Source organism: Diorhabda sublineata, chromosome 2, assembly GCF_026230105.1.
Source record: "Diorhabda sublineata isolate icDioSubl1.1 chromosome 2, icDioSubl1.1, whole genome shotgun sequence".
In the NCBI taxonomy this organism is placed as follows: domain Eukaryota; kingdom Metazoa; phylum Arthropoda; class Insecta; order Coleoptera; family Chrysomelidae; genus Diorhabda; species Diorhabda sublineata.
Window position 1 is genome coordinate 1,189,537 of NC_079475.1, and position 23,193 is coordinate 1,212,729.

General features: G+C 33.0%; 1 protein-coding gene across 2 annotated transcripts in view; it reads left to right on the forward strand.

The window, feature by feature from the left end:
• LOC130452868 (vascular endothelial growth factor receptor 1-like) overlaps positions 1-22,083 on the forward strand; it is a 47,356-nt gene extending 25,273 nt beyond the window's left edge. For both annotated transcript variants that reach the window (XM_056792350.1, XM_056792351.1), the window contains exons 11-26: positions 597-738; positions 2,871-3,047; positions 3,106-3,258; positions 4,097-4,221; positions 4,444-4,606; positions 4,664-4,770; positions 6,627-6,777; positions 7,451-7,675; positions 9,031-9,199; positions 11,126-11,262; positions 13,489-13,649; positions 16,397-16,519; positions 18,283-18,494; positions 19,699-19,804; positions 20,392-20,602; positions 21,300-22,083. In XM_056792350.1, the coding sequence (XP_056648328.1) occupies positions 597-738; positions 2,871-3,047; positions 3,106-3,258; positions 4,097-4,221; positions 4,444-4,606; positions 4,664-4,770; positions 6,627-6,777; positions 7,451-7,675; positions 9,031-9,199; positions 11,126-11,262; positions 13,489-13,649; positions 16,397-16,519; positions 18,283-18,494; positions 19,699-19,804; positions 20,392-20,602; positions 21,300-21,664 (2,727 nt within the window). In that variant the 3' untranslated portion in view covers positions 21,665-22,083. The remainder of the gene's footprint in view (positions 1-596; positions 739-2,870; positions 3,048-3,105; positions 3,259-4,096; positions 4,222-4,443; positions 4,607-4,663; positions 4,771-6,626; positions 6,778-7,450; positions 7,676-9,030; positions 9,200-11,125; positions 11,263-13,488; positions 13,650-16,396; positions 16,520-18,282; positions 18,495-19,698; positions 19,805-20,391; positions 20,603-21,299) is intronic.
• Positions 22,084-23,193: the final 1,110 nt, after the last annotated feature.

Genomic DNA, 23,193 nt, shown 5'->3' on the forward strand with positions numbered 1-23,193 from the left:
AATTTTCCAATGGAATTATGTTATAGAAAAAATCTCATATCGGTACCAACTACCACTATCAGGGGTTGCCAACTCCTTTCCTGGTTAATAAGAGTTACAACAGACATACCAACAGTCACAATATAACTAAACGTGACCCGGAGGTCCACAGTTGGTGAAAACGCCAAAAGGCTGGCCAAAATTCGTGTAATGAAGGCTCTAGTTCACAACATTTTTGTCCTGAAATATTTAGATATTTATCACATTTCAGAGCCTGTCTTTTATTCTATTACACATTTTTACTGAGGTGTTTAGTCCACGGACAATATAGTACAACATTGACAGCATTATCACGGGTTTCCAGGACTGGAATGTTTTGAAGTGTCAATTATCTTATGATAACCGATCAAAAGTAGTGGTCAAAGGAAATGTCCTGAAAATTCCTGAAATTTACGCAGCTACAAGATTTTTTTCACTTTAGATACAGTGATGTTTAGCTTTAGGTCATGGGCTCTTTGTATCCATCAAAACTTCGTTGCACTATTCCACGATTTCGTAAAAACACAAATTTACGTTCTTATCTAAGATTGATAATTGGGAATCTACTTTTATTTCAGATGGATGGTGAAATAATAGAACGTGAAGGTTTTCGAATAACTTCTGAAATAAAAATTAACACAACTGAGGCAGGTCTCGTGAAATGTATCGTGAGCAATGCCGTGGGCTCTGAAATAGATGTCGCTGCTTATCATGTTTCGGGTGAGTAGTTAATAGAGAAAAAAAAAACAAACAAAAAATAATATAAATCATATCTTAATCTACATATACTGTATAGCCACAACATGAACTTTAATATATTAAGATTGTCTGAAATATCTTGGACATATCAAGTCTATACACTTTTCCAGTGTAATTTTTCTCTAAATTTTCACAAAATTTTTTATAGTTTTTCCCCTCAAAATTTTCATCTAACTATGCGATAACTTTGTCATCAAATGCAAAATCTTTCGACTGTAATCAAACAGAGAAAGTCAATAGGGGCTAGATCTGGTGACAATATTGGTGATAATAAGAAAGGCAATTCGTTTATTTTAGAAATCAACGAGATATTGGAAAGTCCGTTGTCCTGATAGAAAAGCACTTCCTTTATCAAGGTACTCTTGTGTTTTTTAGAAGAGCTAAAATTAGTTATAAATATTTTGAAAGTGGTTTACGGGGTAAAAAAAGTTCAAGAACTTTTGGTGTAGATAAGCGTAGATTAAATCTAATCTATAGATTGAGAATTCAAGGATACGACAAAAAATTATTCTCGAAATGATCAGATAGAGAATTTTCCCCTATTTTTCATTTCAAATAAAGAAGTTGTTTGAAAATTATCCTAGGAAAATTATAGTAGATATAATTAGGTGGTACACTGATAAACAAACTAAGTTTTCATTTTTCATTTGTTGACAAGTCGAATGTGAAATAATTCAAAGTTTTCCTCCACATATTCGAAAGTTTGCTTGAATGTACATTGATATTTCGAAATATTCAAGATTTCCCGTAAAAATTTTTGGAATCTGACATTAATTGTTTTCTCGCCGAAGCTGGTGAAGAAGAGTAAGTTTTATATGAACGCTATTTTAAAACTAAAATGAAACTTTATTGATTAGAAAAAATGAGATGAGACCAAAGCACCACAATGTGCATATATCACCCTAACCCCTAACCAATTAACCCCTTGCCTCGCGAGCTTAAACGTTAAGTTAGCGGGGCACTAGTTTATCTTGCGATCTAGAATTTTCTCTCGCAATAATTTATTACTAAGCACTAAATAGTAGACTTCCTATGCCTCAAGCAGCAAACCCCGTGGTTGCAGCCCTTAACGAGGGGTGAACATTTTTTTCATTGATTTTCGTTAAGTGACGCTGTTTTCGCTTGTAAATTTTTTATTATTGATTCATTTCCGCAAAAATATCAATTGCTTTGACCCTTAAACCATTAAGTCCTTTATTAATTCAAGCAGCAAAATTATAGGGTTGCACACGTCAATATTTTGATAATCTATAATCATCAATAACCAATTTAGAACTTGTTGACATTTTAATAACAATAATGGAGCAATATTTAGAATTAGTTATTTTTTCAATTCAATGAAAATTATCTCAAATAATATTCGTACCTTAACCTGGAAATTCGACTGAAGAAGTTACTAAGACCAATCAGTTTACTTCCAATACTGAATAAACTTTTAGAGATACCATTGGAAACTGAAATAGTTACTAATTCTTAATAAAAACCAAGTAACATAAATTTGGATACCAAGAGGAGAAAGCTACTACTACAGAACAAGTTTAAAGAATAATAAATGAGATCATGTAGTTTCTGGAAGATGGAAAGTACTGCTCCAGCATATTCCTCGATGTAAGTGAGGAATTTGATAAGGTCGTACTACTTAATAAAATCAGAAAATGCCTTCTATTCCCATGAACTATTTCCGTATTCTACCTTGAAGATTGGTATTCAATAGTTAAGTATCAAAACACATATTCAATGATACATTCAATCAACGCAGGTGTTCCCCAAGATAGCGTTTTGGGCCCGCTACTAAACCTCCTACACCCTTCAAGCAAATATCTACAGGGTACAACAATGGTTAAAAATATGGCTAATTGATGTCTGTTGATCATTCCACTTCGTTGACGAAATTATCAAAAGGGATGTCATTGTCAACGTTAAAATTGCAAAACGCCACCTTGGGGAACAGGTGAACTTTGTTGACGAAATTATCAAAAGAAACGTCGTTGTCAACGTTAAAATCTCAAATATCTTCTTATCCTACTAAAGCTCAATACGAAACCTGTGTGTATCGTATTGACTATGTTTTTAATTTTAATATTATTTTTCAGACGTTCCTGGTGGGTTCGCCATAACTGGATTTGCAGATACAGCAATTGTTGATCCCAATCTAGGGACAGCTTCTTATGCCTTAGGTGAAAATGTTTCGATCAAGTGTTCAGTTGCTGCATCAAATTACAGTCAAGTCACTTGGTTACTTGGCTCAAATCAAGTCCAATCAAATAAGAGTAATCATACTTAACACGGTAACTCACTTCTCAGTAATTGATTTTCATGTTGTTTCAGGAATTAAATTGGATGTAGCCAGAACGATTTATTCCAAGAGTACAATATTAACAATTATTAATAGTAATCGAGATGATTCTGGAACGTATGTTTGTCGAGCATTTACTCCTAGTGGAATGGAAGAGACTAGATCCGTTAATCTTCAGATAAAAGGTAATATTTTGTTAATTAAAGTGAGCTTAATATTCAATGTGATATTTCCAAGACATAAGTTTCAATAATCGAGATTAGAAACAGCTATTTTCTTATTCTGTTGGTATTCAGTGGTTCAAGGAACAAGATTGTGATCTTGGTCTACGAGTGAATGAAAAAAAAAACAAAGTAAACAAGATCCAAGACCTTAAGTCGGGTATTCAAACTTTTGTTTGATGTTATGCAAGAGCTTTGTTTTTGTCCTCTACACCTGTGACCCTCTATTGTACCCTTCATTATAAGTTGTAGAATCCAGTAAAGATTTCATCAAAGTACATGATATTTGCCCTACTTAAGACTGTTTTATCTTCATGCACAGATATTCTTAGCAATCCTGCATGTAACCACATTGAAAATGCTTCTATAGGATATACCAAATATAATATTTTGTAGTTTAGTATTCGTTGTCCCAGTTTCAATTTACAGTTTAAAAACAGTGATCTCATTTTCTTGGGCGATTTAATACTGTATCTAATTTCCTTATCCTGCTACATTTGCTTGGTGATGTAGCATCCAAGGTATTTAAAATTGGAGACCTTGGCGGCTGTACAGTGTTGCCAGTCATTTTGATAAGTTAGGTATAATTTGTGCCCTACGGGTCCTCTGCTACTATAATCTTATCTAAATATGTCGTTTAAAATATGATTATCAAAATGGATCATATGACTTACTCGAAAGCTTTCGACAAGTCACCGGAAGTCACTATCAACTTTATTTTAAGACATGAATCAGAGAAAGAAACAAACAAAACTTTGAGGTTCATTACTGTACATCAATTGATTAATTTGTTTTCTTTTAGATCCTGTGAAACCTAAAATTGTTAAAACAAATATGGATGACGAAATTGTTGAGGATTTTCCTAAGCCAGTTACAATACTATGCCTAGTTGATGGATTACCAAAGCCCAAAATTACATGGTATAAGGTAATTATTTACCTATGACAACTAGTCCTATATAATACACCATAAAAATCGAAGTATTCATGATATTTTATATGATTTGACAACATTCAATTATTCTATTTGAAGTTATTTAGAAGTGGTTAGGTGTTAACTATAGTTTCCATACGGATGATATAGAACCTAAACATCATTGTAATAAAATTTCTGTTTTATTTTGATTGAAACGTCTCTGATTTATTTTAGGATGGTATCATTTTCGAGCCAGCTAAATCTAGGATGCGTCTTGAAGAAGGCAGACAAGTTCTTGTTTTTAACGAAACAGCTCCCGAAGATGCTGGAGTATATAGATGTGAAGCTGTCTATAAAAACGATCACGATTCCAAAGAAGTTAAACTACGATTTAGAAGTATGAACGATATATCAATATTAATAAAAAAATGGAATAATATTCATTATATTTCAGATGCTCCCGGACGTATGCAAACTTGGTATCTCTATATCATTGCGTTACTTTTGATAGCTCTTCTTTTCTTAATGATATACTTGTGCGTGAGAGTGAAAAAAGAAAGGGTGAGAAAAATTTTCTTCAGTTATCGACTAAGAATATAACAAAAACTATTTTTTATGCATTAAAACTATTGATTTATTCAAATACAATTAGGATAGTGAAGGTAAAAGCTCATTCAGGATGTAAATGACTTCAAATACAATTAAAAACTAACGCGGAAGCATCCTGGATAAAACACTTACGTACAATCATTTAAACAAAGTTACCCCCAAAAACCAATGCGGTTTTATCAATTTTTGATAACTTAATCCTAGCATGGTATACTAAACCCATAATCACACGCATTTCTTGTATGGTAGTCAAAAACTGGACAGACAACAGTTGGAGACAATCTAACATTGATCTGGTTAAGTATTACGCGAGAATTGTCAACATACAGCCTTTAAAGCGCTGTTAAACCTGCATCCCTTTCACCTTAACTCATAGTTAAAAGGCGGCACCCACAGTGTAATCCAGACAGAAAAAAATTAGCCATAGATTTTGAAAGGTTATTTAAGAAGGAATCGAAAATATATTAGCACGAGTTTTTTGAGCTTACTACCTACTGGAGCTCCACTGGAAGCCGTTGCTTGAATCTAGTATTGAAACTTATCCACGTTAAAGAGATTTTCATTTTAGTTTCACTAGAAGACTGTGACCAAAATACAATTCACTAGGGAATTACCATTATAGGGCCGCAACAAGAACCAATACAACTTTATTTGAAGTTTTTATTCTCTAAATCTTCATTGCAGACGACAATTGAGTCAGGTTGTATGTAGGACTCAATTCGGTATTTATGGTGTGCAACTTCAACTCATATTGATCACAGGTCTTCATTTTAGGGTCAAATTCAGCAGGTTACGTTTCAAACAACGACAATAGTCCATTGTTTACTTTTGTAACAAATCTTTAAATGTATTTGAAGACATAACTCTTGTCGAATACTTCACTTCCAAATAATTACAGTTTCCATAAACACAATGTATGATATCAGAATCCGAGCGATTTTGATCTATTACACCACGTGTATTTATTCTACATGTTCACAAAACTACCAGATTAGGCTCTTCATCTCTTATGATACAAACACTGGCCTCAACCCCCCATGCCTGTTAAGCCAACTAGTTGTAACTTATGAATTGTTAGTTGTCTCATACATAGGTGGCTACACAGCTATTATATTGAAAAAATACACAATTGATGATCTATATAATATATCTCTTCCGATAAGTTTAGTTTGTCCGGTTTTTCAACTATGCGACCAAATCTAGTTTTGATTTTATGATCTAAAACTTCTGGACTGGATCTCAAACTACAGACTTGAAACTGATGAAAAGTATGACAGATGTGAACACACAGCTTGGTGCAACTGATAAGTTTATTCACAAAAAAAACTAGACTACAAGAATTTACAATGCAAACAGTTGATTAGTTTTATTGACATTCAATAGAATAACTGCTCTATTTGCTCAATAGAATCTCTGGTTCCCAGCAGGTAGTATCCTTAATCGATGATTACATGTTGATTAGGACCATCTAGTAATATGGTGGTTCCACATTTGTGTCGTGAAGCTCAATGAAGAGTCAAATAGTTTTCGCAAGGCTATTCCCAGTTCCTAACAAAAAGTTTAGGAACGTTTTTGTTCAGAAAATAATTTAATGCATCATTTTATAGGCACTACTTGTCAAATATTATCGTGTTTTTATCAATATAGTTCTCACTAATTTCACGACATGGCAGCACATAAATGGGAAGTTAAATAACTATTTCAAATTAGGCGCCACCTATCTCGAAATTGGAGTGATTGTTAAATTCTGGATTTCAACTAGAATATGAACGATGAGATTATAATTATTTTGGTGTTATTTTCCATAGAGACTCAAGAGGGAAATGCAGCTATTAGGTTTGGCCAATTTTGAAAAAGGAGCTGTTGAAAATATCAATCCCGAATTAGGAATCGACGACCAAGCAGAACTTTTGCCCTATGATAAAAAATGGGAGTTTCCCATAGAACGATTAAAATTAGGTAAGTATATTATTTTATTAATAACTTGCAAATTACTATTAAGGTTTCTTAAAATTTAATTGAAAGGTGGTTACTAGTTTTGAAAGTTTTTTTCGAGTTTTAATACACTTTTTTCAACTAATAAGTTGTTTTTATTTGTAAAATCAAAAACAGAAAGTTTGAATGAGGAGTCTCGTCTAATCGACAAGACGAATAGTCAACCGTCAAGAGTTTCAGATCGCAGCGTGGAAACTGCTTTATTTTATACTTTATCAACACCCTGTCAGGTTAATAAGTCAATTACAGACAATTCCGAGGTCCAACATCGAAATTATTGCCTTACCTTACCTGTTTAGTGTACGATCGTCGTAGCATGGATCAATCCCACAGCCGCTCGTACGCCTAGTATTTTTTTCAGCCTTTCAGTACTGGTCTTACTGCGGCAGAGCAATATTGCAAAATTTTTTGAAGGAATATTTAGGATAATTATGAAAAGTTCGATTTTTTTTAACAACGCAACCGCTCTCAGGTTAAAATCCCTTCGGTTTTCTTCAAAAAATATGAATATGTAGTCAATATATAAATAAACTGTGGAATATTTAGAAAATCATATCAGTTGTGGAGAAGCCTCCTTTAATTTATAAGTAGTGAAATATTCTAAAAATATCTAGGTAAGCATTTATCTATCTTATAGGTAAGCAGTTAGGTTCAGGAGCATTTGGGATAGTTTTGAAAGGAGAAGCTAAGCATATCATCGATGGCGAACCAATAACAACAGTTGCAGTGAAAATGGTGAAGAAAAATGCAGACAACAGTTATATCAAGGCACTAGCTTCCGAATTGAAAATTATGGTTCACCTTGGAAAGCATCTGAATGTTGTCAATCTACTGGGAGCTTGTACAAAAAATGTCGCAAAAAGTAAGTGATTTACTCTTTTGTTTTATCTTTTGTAGCTCTATATTTCATAAATGGATGCTTTTGTAGTGATAATAACCAAAATATGATCACCAAATCAATGCTGCCTGTAATATCGACCTGATTTGTTGCTTCTTTTTTCTTGTTCCCTTTAAGTCTACAACGTGCAGCTGTGAAATTTCGATTTCAACTTTGTAAAAATAGTAGTGGGATCGTTGATGATAAACCCATGAAATGAAAAATTGGAGACCATCGATTGATAATTGATCACCAGCAAGGGGGAGTGCTAACTCTCCTTAAAGAATTTCCAATTACAATTTGGGACTGAAAAGAGTTGTTACGAAGTTTGTTTCTCTAGCTTTTCCTGACGATTAGAAAGAAGATGAGTCCAAATATGCCTTCCTTCGCAAAAAACATCCAAATATCGCGTATTTTTTGTCAAATATCATTACCTCTCGATTGATGATAAGCCCATGAAATGAAAAACTGCAGACCTTGTATTCACAGAACATCTATTGATAATTGATCACCAGCCAGTGGGTAGTGCTAACTCTCTTTAAAGAATTTCAAATTACAATTTGGGACTGAAAAGGGTTGTTGCAAAGTTTGTTTCTCTAGCTTTACCTGACGATTAGAAAGAAGATCGAATCCGAATATGAATGCTGAAAAAAGTAGATATTTTGTGTTCACAGACAGTCGATTGATTACATGCTTCAGCTTTATCTTTGGTTAGCGAGAAGACTAAATCTTTCTTGTAGTTATTCTACAGTGATTTTACCAAGCCTGGTACTATCAACAGCATGCTTGCTGAACCTTTTTGTTTGAAGTGCTCTCAACAAGGTCAATTGAATTTACACATCTCTGACTTCTCCGTTAAATTTAGATGTATGTTGAGCTATAAATGTCTGTTAAATACAGAAAAATAACAATTTTTATTGTCATCATTAATAATTTCTGATGTTAATTTCGCATATTAATTTTTGCAACCTTAAGAGTTCCTGTATAATGAATGAAATCAAACATCTCCTTCAATCGTTACGTTATCTTCAAATGTTTTTTCACATAAAAAAAAAATGATTCCATTGGTTAGTTCTCAGATAATTCACTTATAATTAAAATTTTATTAGCAACGTATGAAGTAGCATTCTATAAATTTCATAAAGTTGTAAATCTCAAAACGTTGAGTACCAGGAAAAGTCTCTAGGTATGTTCTACTACCTAGACTCCATTCCATTTTATTTTTCACTCGATATTACGAGACAATTGACGTTTTATTGACGATTTTATATGAACTAAAGTGAATATTTCTAGATATCTAGCGCAGAGACATCTAGAAATAAATCTGTTCCTATTTTCAGGAGAATTACTGGTGATTGTCGAATACTGTCGATTCGGAAATTTACAAAACTATTTACTGAAACATCGTTACGACTTTATAAATCAAATCGATCCCCAAACTGGTGAAGTTAACTACCATATTGGCCAAGAACTTCTAGACAGAACTTCTTCTATATCGAGTAGTAAAAGGTAAGCATATTAAACTATAATATCAATTTCGCTGTATTCTGAAGTATTTCTAATAGAAATCGATCATATTTGTATATTAAATTGCATGATTTTCTGTTCAATGTTCAAATTCAATGAATTTTACGCATATAGGCATCTTTATAGATCTGTCGTGCCTCCCTCATAATTACCAAACGCGCATTTCATTGGAAAAACTACCAGACATCTTGGATGAAACCACTAAACGTCACTAGACAGAAAATTAGACTCAGAAATGTGTATATTAGAGCTAACACCGATGACTTGGCCTGCGATTTCTGTGTCGATTTCAAAGATCAGGCACTAATCGTATATCGTATCTGCTTAAGCATAGTTGTTGATTGTTGTCTCTCAAGCCAAGTGTTTCTATTCATCCCAGTAGGGACTATCTTGAGAGTACACTTCTTAGCTACAACTCTAGAACATTACAATGAATCAGCTCTTGGTATCTATACGATCCGTACCTTGCATCCTTCACTCACCAATTCATTTGGGTTCTTTTTGCAGTCCATCTTAAACATATTGTTACTGCTTTCATAAGGTCCAAAAGCGGAAGATCTGGTAGGTTTATAAAACATACCACAATTCCTAGATACTAAACTATTATGGCGTATACAAAAGACACAACTAGCAATGTTCAGTGTCACATAACTTATAAAAGAGTTTTGTTGTCAAGAAATGCCTCCACTACCTAAGGCATCCTTCACCTTCCTCATCAGGTGGTGTCGAGTCAAATCTATGGAATTGGCAGTCAATTCCTCAAACTACATCTACGTCTTATAATTTCATCTATTCAAACAGGTAGTGACTAGTTTGAACACGTACTGGTTTATCAACTGCTTCTTGACGTGATATGGGCCAATAATATGGCCCATTAAATCGTTTCTCATATCAGCTAGTTAGTTTCTTTCGAAGAAATGAGTCCTTTGCCAACGCGAAGCTTACTCGGGCAAGTTTCAAATCGTTCATTCTAAATTTCAACATGTGTAATCTTGGCTGAACATCTGAAGAATGTTAGACGCTGCTACTGGCATTTCGTGAGATGCAAGAATAATAATATTAACTGCATTAAAGGACAACAGATTTTATTCCAAAATCTTTCATTCTCTCTTGTTCGAAATTCTCTGTGTCTGGCATACGAAGCCTTGTCAGAGGCTTGACTTAAATCCAAGAAAGCCGCTTCTGTCGCATGGTTTGAGTTAATTCTTTGTAGCAATAATCTTCAGGTATTTTGGAGAGGCTCATTGCTCTATAGTACATGTCCAGTTATTTAGAAAAAACCGGTGACCATTTACTTCGAAATGGTTTATGCGCGAACAACTTTTGTTGGATTTGCATGCATACAGTCGATCATTTTTCAGTTTGAGCTTCATATGCTTAGATATATAATTCGTCGCCTATTACGATGTTATAGACGTCTTTTTAGCACTGCTATTGATTCATTTCATCATTTCTTTGCACCAATCGACACGAGTTTGTTTGAGCGTTTGTCAAATTAAGCGTATCCAACGAGAGCAATCCTTTTAATAGCCAAATGTTCATGCAATATTGGATGTATGCGAGTTGAACTGATGCCTAAATATGCCTAAATCTTATAGTATGTCACATGACGACATTTCAATATTAGTTTACGTTCAGCATTGATGTTTTTTGGCATACGAAATTCATCCTGTAGCGAAGTGCCATCACGATTGATTTCGGAAAACCAGTGAAACCCGATGGCTCGAGATAAGTGTTTCATCACTAAAAGTCGAAGTAATTTGATTGACAAACTACAGCATTGCCATATCTCAATCCTTTGAATTCATCGAGTTTTCTTGTTGATGTTGTTTTTCGTTCAGATTTTTCGTCCAAGCTATGAGAAGGTCGGAGAAATGGAAAATTAAAGAAACTTATATTTTGTTTTAGTAACACAAACTATTCTTCAATGAAGTATGCAACTTTGTCCTTTTCGGATTCGTCTACTGTTCCATGCCCTAATGCCATGGTTGATTATAGAGCTGATCCTCATTCAGAAAACACTGATATGACGGCATTAACGCAAGGTAAATCATATAATTTTTGTACTTCATTTTTACTATTATAAATATAAATAAACAAGAAAATTTTGTAATTTCTTGTTGCTACAAATATTTGGAACTAAATCTGACCGGTTCGTGTATAATGAATTGTTTTACAATTACAAACAGCGTGTCCAGTAATTCATTATTTGATGAGTGAAAATTGGGAAAATCCCTAGCAAATCCATTATTTATTTCATTTATTAGGCGACTGACGAAGGCGTTCTACATTTTTTTATTTTTTTAGCCCTCTGGGTTCGAAATCCCTCCAATTATTACCAGTTCTCCAGTTGCAAACATACCCAAACCATCACCAAGTCTTTGCCTTTTTTGCAGTCGGTATTTCACATTGATATAACATCCGTTCTTTCTTTGACTTGCGCACACTATTCTCTTAGACTCAGTAACCTCAAACTTTGAGTTATCACTCTTTATACTTCCAATTTTTATTTTCTTTCACTCTTACAACCTCTACTCTGACGTCTTAAAACAGGTTTTTTTACAGCTACTCTTCCAAAAAGGCCAGTTTCTCTCAATTTCCTCTCAAAAGCAGATCCGGTTCTGGCATAAAAATTTCTTATTCAAAATTGGGCGGCACAGACAGAGATAAAACCTCTTTTGTTGGGAGCTATTGGGATCTTATTCAACTCACTTAAATTTTGACTTTTATTAATGACTGCATAATCATAAATTTACTTATCTTCAATTTATTATTGGATTTGTTGAGTTTTATTGTACGTTAACCACTCCTAACAGAAACCAACGTCGTAGTTAAGCGATTTCAAGTGTCCCTTAGTCATTTGAAGTTTATTATCGTATCAAATCACATAATTACTTGATAGTTTGGCATTCGTCGAGTACCGTAGTCGAATTATTGAAACCAAGTTTAATGAATTATTTTCTCGCATGATAAATAGTTTTTTACAAAGTAGTTTCAATATTAAAAAATATGGTCAACGATTATTGGTTAGCCTGAAGATACAAAGCGGATCCTTAAATTCATTGATATGAGCTGCTATCTCTGAGTCGTCAAACAATACTTTTATCTTCAGAGGGTTTGGGTTCTTCGTGACCACCCTGAACGTTTTCTATGATTATTATTATGGATCAGGCCTCCTTTTTTGGAGAAATGGAAGCATTCGAGATCTGCTATCAAAGCAGGTCTTCCAAAACACTACAATCTACAGAGACATCCTCAATCGCAAGCATCACCATTTCATAATGTTTTCTCTTCTTTTCGATTTCAATTTCTGATACGGAATTTTTTTTTAAATGATTTGACAACATGGAAACTTAATAATAGACTGATTCAATAAATGAAATTTAATGAGAAATATTCAATTATGAGTTTGGTAAAGAGGATTTTTTCCTGCGCGCGTGTCAAATTCTCGTCTGAGGCGAAACCGAATCCAGAACGTCATGCAAGCATGAAAAGATCAATTTCTGGACGTATAATGAACGATACAACGCAAAAAAAGATGATAATTACATTTAGAACATGTTCCAGTACATTATAAACTTTTTATGGAATGGCCAGTTTTTCATTTAGGTTATTTCGTTTAAAAAGCTAAGTAAAAGAAATCTTCCGGGTCATGGAGTCGGCTTTCAATGCTAAATACTTGCTGAAAACACAAAATATCTAAAAACTTTTTTGGAGCGTCAGGCTGTGTATGCTATAAACCAAACTCCAGGGTACTAAGGACAGAACAGGAACCACATTTTTATGAGAAGATTCAGGTGAACAAGATTTACTGTTGAAAGTGATTTTAATGCTTGGAATCTTTGGCGCATGACGTAGAGAGGATTTAATCCGTTTTTGTTTAGACGATGTAGGAGAAGATCGTAAATATGCACATCTACGGCCTAAATATATGATTAGCAGATGATTATTTGTTGCAAACTGAAATCCAACATGTTGGAAGTCATCCCATCAGCGCTGCCTAGAAACTTGTTGCAAAATACCTGAAATTAAAAAATCTTTAACATGGGCTTCGGGAATCATATTGGTGGAAAGCTGGCTCTGAAAATATACGTGCTTTCAACGTAGCAGAAGGATACATAGAAGAATTCGTAGGAATAAAATTAGTGTCTCAAAAATTGTTTGAACTAAATAATAACATCTGCGAACCGTCTGCTTAAACATCTTCACTTTTAAACGATTCATTGATGTATTCATAATTGTCGTAATTAGTATTTTATTTGTTCTAACAGGTGATGAAAGCTTGACACTAAGTAATAATAGTACACAGCCCGAATGGCGCTCAAATTATAGAGGTGACTATAAAGGAAATGTCAACCCGATTAGTACAAAGGACCTTATAGCCTATGCCTTCCAAGTTGCCAGTGGCATGGAATATTTGGCTTCACGAAAGGTATTTATGTATATAAGGTATATGCAGCCAATATGGATATTCCAAGATGTTTAATTTATTCAAATCATGATGTTTGAACTGAAATTTTTGATAAGCTATAGTATAAAGTAAATTATTAAGTAGAAATTATAAGTAATTAAAAGTCAACCGTATTTACCATTACAAAAATAATATAAAAAATAGGTACAACTAGCCATAGTGCAAACAGGTGTAAAGTCCATTCATTTTAGGTAAATTTAGGCATAAATTTCGGAGATACTATAAAGTCGTTTAAAATTGTTCATTTGACATCCTAAAACTCTACTCAAAACATTTTTTGCAAATAACTCGTTTCCCATGAGTTTTACGCTATTTATGGCGGCTAGAAACCCGTTTGAAATCAACTAGTCCGGATCAAAATAATCTCTTATAAAGTTTGTAAATCATTGCTAAATAAATAATTTATGTTTTTTATCAACAATTACATTATATTTAAATATTTTTTGCCTAATTATTTATTTCCAATCAAGTATAAATTCATTTAATGGCACTTACCTGCCCGTGTAGTTTAAAAATCGAAAAATTTTAATCAAAATACATTCAAAATCTTATTTATAGTAATTATCTTTAAATGAATAGAAAATAATGGAAAAGAAATAAAAATCTAATTAATGTTTATTGAAAAATAACATTTGTGATTGTTAAAATGAAAAAAATAAATGAAAAATAATTATAAGGACAATGAGTCCTAATTCCAATTTTCTACTTCTTCATCGTCGTCGTCTTCCCGCTGAACTGGACACTTTCCTTTTTTTGGAAAAAATGTACAAAAAATCTTGACTTTTGACCCTCGATTTACAAAGTTGCTTACATCGAATTAAATGTGAGTTTTGAGAGGAGTTTCAGGATGTCAAATGAACAAGTTTAAACGACTTTATAACTGGGTAGTATGGCAATATGACCATAAAAATGTTGTTACTGTAATGAATGCTATTATATATATTTGATCTGGAGTTGTCAGCATCTCAATGAAAGAGTTGTTTTTATTCAAGTGAAGATCTTCTACAATTTCGTCTTCAAAATAAGATTCATAAGATTTATGGTGTACGCTGAACATTCTTTTTATATCACTGCTGTTGTCATCATAGGTTAAAGTTTTGTCTCTAGTGCGGGTTTTGTTTTGTTCTCTCACACTAGATGGTGATGGACCAGATCCTAAAGAAAATGAGTAATCCAAACGATTTTCCTTAACCTCCAATAACTTAGATGTACATTGAATTGAGACATTTACTATTGCTTTTGAGTCTTTTTGTCCTGTGATGGTTGAATGAGCAATGAAAAGAACGCTCTTCTCGATGCTTGTAAAAATTTTTTACTACCTTATCGTTTCAATGGTACTCAAACGCCTTAAAGACAACTTTATCCATTGGTTGAAGTCCCAGCAGGAATTGAATAACCCCATTCTTGTATTTGTTATTTTACCCGTCATGTCCCTTTTGCACCAAATACTTTTTAGTGATTGTACAGAGTCTGAATTCTTTATCGTAGATATTATATATTCTTTCAGAATGTACCATTACATTTAAAAATTTCATTATTTCTTTTAGCTTGGTAAAATGATCATCAACAATAAATTTGTTTAGTTTTTGGATCCATAGCTGAAATAACACGAACTATCAATTATAAAAAATAGCTACAGTTATCATTATACATCGCGCAATCTATAACTATCATTCAACTTAAAAATCGTAAGGTGATTTTTAGTAAAACCGTAGATTTAATAGTTTTTTGGCTGCATATACATTCGTTCATTTATTATTGTGATTGTGTGTGTAGTCGATGAATGTATGTTTTAATCTTCGAAAGCAATTAATGATGAGGCAGGTAAAATCGAAAATAATGAATTGAAATTCAACACGTTGGCGGATACTAGCTGTAAAAACATTGTGAGCTTGGAAGATACGATGTCAAAATCAGACATACGTGTACAAATGGAAATGGAAAGTCTAACAACAGCTTATCACCCAAGTATGATAGACAAAGCTAACCGACAACAACAGGAAAAGAGAAAACCTAATGAAATAGTGAATTATAATCAGAATATGTCAGGTGTTGGTTTTCAAATTGAATTTATAGAATACAGCAAGCAATCTGGTATAAATTATAAACAGGATGGAAGGTCTTTGTTTCAATTCAAAGGTGGACGAATCAAATGAAAAACATATTCTTCAGCTTGTTGCAGAATGTTATGAACAGGAAATGAGGAAGGAAACTTCATATTACTGCAATAATTGCATATCAAAACCTGCATCATGTTTTGAAACATGGCATACCATACCCCCAAACCTCATGAGTAATAATTATAAAATTAGACTAATTTTTTGTCATTTATATATTTTTGTTTGATTATGGACTAACATTTCGTGTTAAACTCCCAAAAATACAAAAAATTACTGATTTCAGTCATTAATTCTGTCATTTACATTTTTAAATTTTTACTGCCATCATCTTATACTTAGTGCCTAGAATAGAGCTGGCACCTATAGGGTTATAGCCGCTACCTCATTAAAGGTGCTGAATTAATCAAAATTAAGTCCTATTAAGCATAAAAAGTGAAACTAATACTCTAAAAATTACAATGAAATAAATTTCGTGAAAGCTTCCTCGTATATAGATAAATGTAGAACAAATAGATCAAAATGAAATAGGCATCTTCAAATTATCTTCAAATCGTCTTCAAATTATATTACTATTTTTTAAATCTTTAGGTACTCCATGGCGATCTTGCGGCAAGAAATATACTTTTAAACGAAGAAAATATTGTAAAAATATGTGATTTTGGATTAGCCAAGACTATGTACAAAAGTGATAATTACAAAAAACGAGGAGATGTAAGTATTATCGTACATTAAAAAAAATATTTCAATTTCGTTATTCTGAATCAGCTGATTCCAAAAATGTACAAATTCACTCTAAATCTGAACTGAAACTTATTAGAATACGATTGACATCTTCAATGACAAAAAATAATTGAGAGCCATATTTTGATAAAGACATTGATTAGTTTTGATTTGGATTATGAAGTATAAGTGTGTTAGTTAAACAAAATGTCATACAACTAGTTAGTCTTTCATTTACTCAATAACATTTAATCATTTTATTTAACAAATACCCACACCTAAAATAGACCTCTTCTAGCTAATCATGATCGTTCACTGTACTCAACAAGAGATCTCGCGAGGAGCTGATCTGGACACGACTTAAGAATGTTGTGATTTCAGTCTGGTCTTTATACAGAAACCAAAAATCACTATTAAATTGTTTAACGCCCTTTGTTGAATTAGTTTATCGTCTTCGTCTTTATCATATAGATTCAGCTGGTTGTTTATTTATCATTTTAGTCTGTATCATTTTCTATTATTTCAGTTATTAATTCAGTACTTGACTTTCCATAAACGCTTCGTTTCTGATTCTGTCTTCAAGGGTTGGCTCGCCTTAAGGTTTTACACACTCCCTACCCTAAGATAGAGCTCCTCTAGCTGGCCATGATCGTTCATCATACCAAACAAGGGATACGACATTGAGCTGATCCGAAACGATGAAAATTCTACTGAAACTGGAGACTAATTAAGAGTGTTGCGATTTCAGTCCGGTCTTTATACAGAAACCAACAAAGAAACCTCATAAAACATTGTTTGACGTGCGTTTGGAGAATCAATTTTTCGCCTTCGTCTTCAACTCTATTAACTTTATCATCTAGATTCAACTAGTAGTGTATTTATCATTCTAGCCTTTTATTCAATTTATTTTTCTATTATTTCAGTGCTCGATTCTCTATTGACGCTCCGTTTCTGATTCTGTCTTCAAGAGTTATTCCCTTGAATCTCCTTAAGGTAGTGCTCCTCTAGCAACAAAGGGTCAAGCATGGAGATTTTACTGAAGTTGGTGACGAATTAAAAGTGTTTTTCACGATTTCAATCCAGTCTTTCTGCCATCTCTTAATTTTAGGTTTATCCCTTGATATCAAATCCTGTTTCTATTATAGATTTAACGAGTCGCTTGTAAATTACTTTCAATCCCTCAATATTAATCTTCAGATATCTTTTTTGTAGTTTTCTTTCTCCATATTTCCAAAAGAGTTTCCAAGTTTTGTTTATGATGGAATAGACGTTTGACTATGTTCACTCTTTGAGGTACAAACTCTATTCCAGGATATTCCAAATTGTCGTTTGTTTGACAATGTCAAAACCTCATTATAATTCTTGAAAGACAACGTATACTTCCTGTGTTTTTCTCTTTTGATTGTTTAATTGTGAATACTTGATCTTGAGTTTTTTCCTAAATCCTCTTTGGGCTTCGTCTTTTTCGTACCCTATTAGTGTACTTAGTTTTTTCTCTAGTATGTTATAGTTTATTTTGGAAACAATGTTTTATAAAATGATGCATAATTTATCCATTTCCTGATACATCCTTTCTGATGTATAGGAATCAGAACTCTTCCAATCGTCGGAGTCTATGGCCATATTCGAATCCTCATCGAATATTCTCTTTTTTTAGGTCTTTTCTATAGAAATTGGTTTTTATCTTCCATTGATTGTTGTACCACTTATAATTGATTTTTTTTTGGGAATATATGTTATTTTTCACTTTCTAGTGCCCGTTACCAGTGAAATGGATGGCTATAGAATCCATAAGAGATAGAGTATTTTCCACCCAGTCGGATTGTTGGTCCTTCGGAATAGTATTATGGGAACTATTTTCACTTGGAAGAACTCCTTATCCTGGAATGGAGGCAGATGAGAGGCTATATCATAAATTGGTGGATGGTTATAGACTAGACAGTCCTGAATATTGTCCCAAAGAAATGTATGTAATTGAATTGGAAGTATATTTGATGGTCAAAACTTTTTGACCATCCAATGATCCAATCCATAAATATCAAAATAATTCACTTCATCATATTTCTCGTTTATATTTCCAAGCTCAAGGTCGAAAAAACCAAAAATAATAGTGAATATATAATATAAAATATAATAGTGAAGTCCCTATAATATTTTTGTTCGTTTTCGCAAATTCAGACTTGTAAGGCAACGCAAAAAGATATGCATCCAAGACGCGATTTGGCGATAGAAAACGTTAATAGCGGCGTCGAAAAACCACAATTTCTGAAGATAAGCGTATCGTCTACGTGATCCACGACTTACTGTTCCAGGTATAGCAGCTCAGACCAATGAATATAGGGATCTGTCTGTTAGTACTTCTACAGTAAAAACGGTATTGAGAGAAACTGACCTTTTTGGAACAGTGACAGTAAAGAAACATGTTCCAAGATCCAAAATTGGATGCATGAAGAGTGGGAGAGAGTGATGAGTCAAGATCTTAGGTTTCTGAGTCTAAAAGAATATAGAAGGGATGTTAGATTGATGTATAGTCCCAACTGTGTGATACAGTGATGGTTTGGAGATGTTTAAGAGAAATGGTGACTGGAAAATTTATTTTCCACCACGACAACAACTCCAAGCATTCTTTGACTTGATATGGTACAAATTTGGCAGGAAAGTCAGAACAGTGTCCATCTAACATTTCTCATATTTGGAATATTCCGAAAAAAGAATGGAAGTAAATAGACGACGATTATTCTGCATTGCTGTATTGAATTCCAAATTGTGCACCAAAATCATAATAGCAAAAGGAACCAGTTTCGTTATATGAAAAAAGATTGGATTCTGGTTTTCTATGCCCACTATCAACAGTTTATTTACATTTTCCACAAACACCATACCTTCTTCATTTAATTCATTTAATTTTCCGAGCTGGAATTTCTGGAACTTTCAAAATTACACTGTCTGACGCGCGTTTCGATAACCAAATTATCGTCTTCAGAGAAGGTGAGCTCTCAGTATCTGATGAGTTAAACATAATCATGCAAACTCTATAGTGGGCAAAACTTTTGACCTGGTTTGGTTTGTCTGTTAGCTATAGAACGTTTTAGTGTCTTATTCTCGTCTCAATTAATTGGCTACTTCAACTTTATCTTTGTCAGTTAGCTAAGCAAACGCTTTTCTTGTAGATATAAAATAATGAGAGATTGTTGGTCTGCTGAACCAGTTACAAGGCCTTCTTTCACCAAACTGACCGAACGGATTGGTTCATTACTTGAAGATACAGTGAGAAGGGTAAGTGACTTTTTTTCTCTAATAAACTGTTACAGAAAACTATATTCATTAGTTTGATCAGTCAAAAAACAGAATAAAATAAAGTTGATATATACAAGGGATACATTGAATCTCGATTATGATACTAGGACTGATCCCTTTGCTTCGATTCTAACCTATTTATAAATCAAAACGCGTCTGTAAAGAGTCACACTTGAGTCTGTAAAGTGTACTAAACATGGAATTGAAGCATCAAGATGCAGATTAAGCTCAGTGAAGATAACCAAATTTTGGGATACTGAAATCGTAATTTTAGTTAATTATCGGTAAAAGGCGTTTCACTCATTGTTTCTTATTGTGCCAAAACAGATCCAAAATTACGTGTGGTGATGAAAGTTGGAGGAGGTTACGCAAAGATTCTCTCTTGCATCAATTTAAGGTACCTGGTCATATGTCTGCAATTTCCAGACTAATGCCATTCAAAAAAATATGGACATTGTATGCAGGGTGTTCTGAAAATAATAAATAAAAATAATGTTATTATAATAAAATTTCTCGTATATGACCCATCAGATCAGGTCTCATATAAATTTAAAAATCTTTTTCAGCACTACATTGATCTCAACGATCCGTACCTTGCCATGAACACAAAAATGTTGGAAGGGCAAAATGATTATCTCTCGATGTTGAGCCCACCTAGCTCCGAAGTAATTATGAGTCCACAGTACGTCAATGACAAGAAGACACCATCACCTCTCCCTGAAGATGGTTATATGAGTATGAAACCAAATACTATCTTCAGTCCACGACTTTCTGATGGTGAGTAATGGAGAAGTCTATTATTGCGAATTATATCAATTGAAAATTTACACATTTTAAGCGCGGGGAATGCAAAATATGCGCATTGATATCATTTAGTCAAAATATGCGTAAACAATTTGATAATACGCAAAAAAATCTCATACATGAATCCATTGAAAACGGATATTCTAGATCAATATTTTTAAATTTGAAATTCGTTTTTCATACTACGAGTACTAGATGGAAAGTTAAAAACTAAAAGAATCACATGATATGCACACATTTCCAGGAAAAAATAAACGCCAAGTTCATTATAAACTATCGCTTTGTTTTCTTTAGATATTCTAATCAGATTCATACTCTTGGAAGTCTACTTCAATAGTCATGTCTTCTTCAATTTCTTTCTTCTCTTCCTCTTGCTGGATGTTCATAAATTATTCAAATGTCACTGGGTCATTTGTTTCTTCATTAAAATCACAGGAATCGTCGTTAATTCTACTCATCTGGACATTTGAGCATCATTGACCTTGGAAATTGGTCTTCCGATCTAACGCTGAGTAATTTTCAATTCCAATAATAGTGCCTTGATTACTAGGAGGACCTGTGAAGAGAAAGATAGATAGATATTCTTACGAATAGTAGTACTTCAAATTTTTCATATCAAACGATTCCCAGCTTTTGAGTTAGTATGATAATGTATAAATTATACTTTCAGATGGAGTATTCGACTTCAATGTAACAAATAGGAAAAATCTGTCATCAGATACTGGGAAAGGTCTCGAGATGTTACCAATGCTAGGAGCTACATCAGAAGCAGATGGTGAAACTCCTGTTAGTAGTCCTATTGCAGTATCCAATCCGAGCTATCAAATTCCACCAACGATAATTGTCAACAAAAATAACGACGAAACCGAAATCGTGAAATCATCTGATAACTATGTGAATATGCCACAAAACAAAATTGTGATAAAAGGCAAAACTATGCAAGATAGTAAAGTTAATTCAAAGTGCGAAAATAAAAATGGAATACATCATTATGTGAACGAAAATGGTCAGGAATGGAGAAGTATTAAGATATAAAATTCGATGTTTTTAATTTGCATTCAGGAATATTTACAAAAAAATTGTTTCGATTTAGGTATACAGAATAGACTGATAGATTATTGGACGTGTTGGCCAAAGAACTGGAGATATGATATCCATAATACGAGAAGAAAAAAATTTCTATTCGCATTTGATTATACATTATACAAAAAAGGATTATGAAACGATGCTTGTTACTTAATTTTGTAATACTATTGTTTTAATTATTAAAGGAGTATTTGGAGTACTTAAAAAGTGAGGCAAGTACTTATGATTAAGAATTAGTAGGTACTGGGAGTAAAATTGACCCGAGGGCCACTTAAGAAATCAAGATTAACTCGAACTCTTTTAAATGTAATATATTAATTTCAAATTAAATATAAATTGTGAGTAAAAATAAAGTAAAATTTTGGTAATTATCTAGATTGGGTTATACCCCTCCGATTTCGTTAAAATTTTAGTATGTTATAAGGAAAATTAAGCTGAACAAGAATATATATATATATATATATATATATATATATATATATATATATATATATATATATATATATATATATATAGGGCACGGAAATCATCCCTTCAGGTACTTTTCTTGCGTTTAAAGAATCAAACAATTGTAATGATTTTTCAGTGATTGTAATATTTAAATTAATCGTTGAAAGAAATAAAAAGGGTTAAAATACGTAAGAAGTTGGTTAGATTAGGTATACACTTTGTATGTCTATTCGAATTTGATTAAACCAAATTCCATTTAATGCAATTATAGCCCAATTGTAATTATTTAATTTAATGTAAAGTGATAAGAAGTTAAATTAAGTGGATATCTCGAAATATCCACATACCCACGATCCATAAAACGTAAACAGATGAGTAAAATGTACCTGCTTGCAAGGGGGTTTGGTTTAAACAAGGTACCAGACGTAAACTGAGCCCTTTTTGTACCCCATTCGTTTATTCAGGTTTTTCACATGCTGACAAAACTTGAGTAGCGTTGTTAACTGATTCCAGTTTCTCTTTACATGTTTTTCGGTTGTACCAATCATCCACAGCAATCCCTTTCGTGACTACTTAAAAATTTATTCTCTCTAGGTAATTCAGCAATTCTTATTATGATTGTAATATTAGATTGCTGAATATTTTCCTGTTTTGAACTACACTGTGCAATTTCATGTCTTCTTTTTCCCATGCTCTAAAATGAATCTCACCAAGCCACGTCACTGCTTATTGCAGACTTGCTGGCAGGAATATTTTGAAGAAATTGTGTATATACAGTACGACCAATAGAAATTCATTTATGTTTATGATTCGATGTTTTCTTTGAAAAATAGTGGAGATGATGAGTCCACGTGGACTGACGGTTTGTTAGATAGAATTTTATATGAGAAACAAACATTATATCTTAATTTGGTATGAGTGCCGTGCGTTTTTATTTGAATATTGATTGATTGATATACGATTAAAATTTTTTTTAATCCTAATTCAAGCTTATCGTCCAAATTGTTATTACTGGAGTCCTTGCTGCC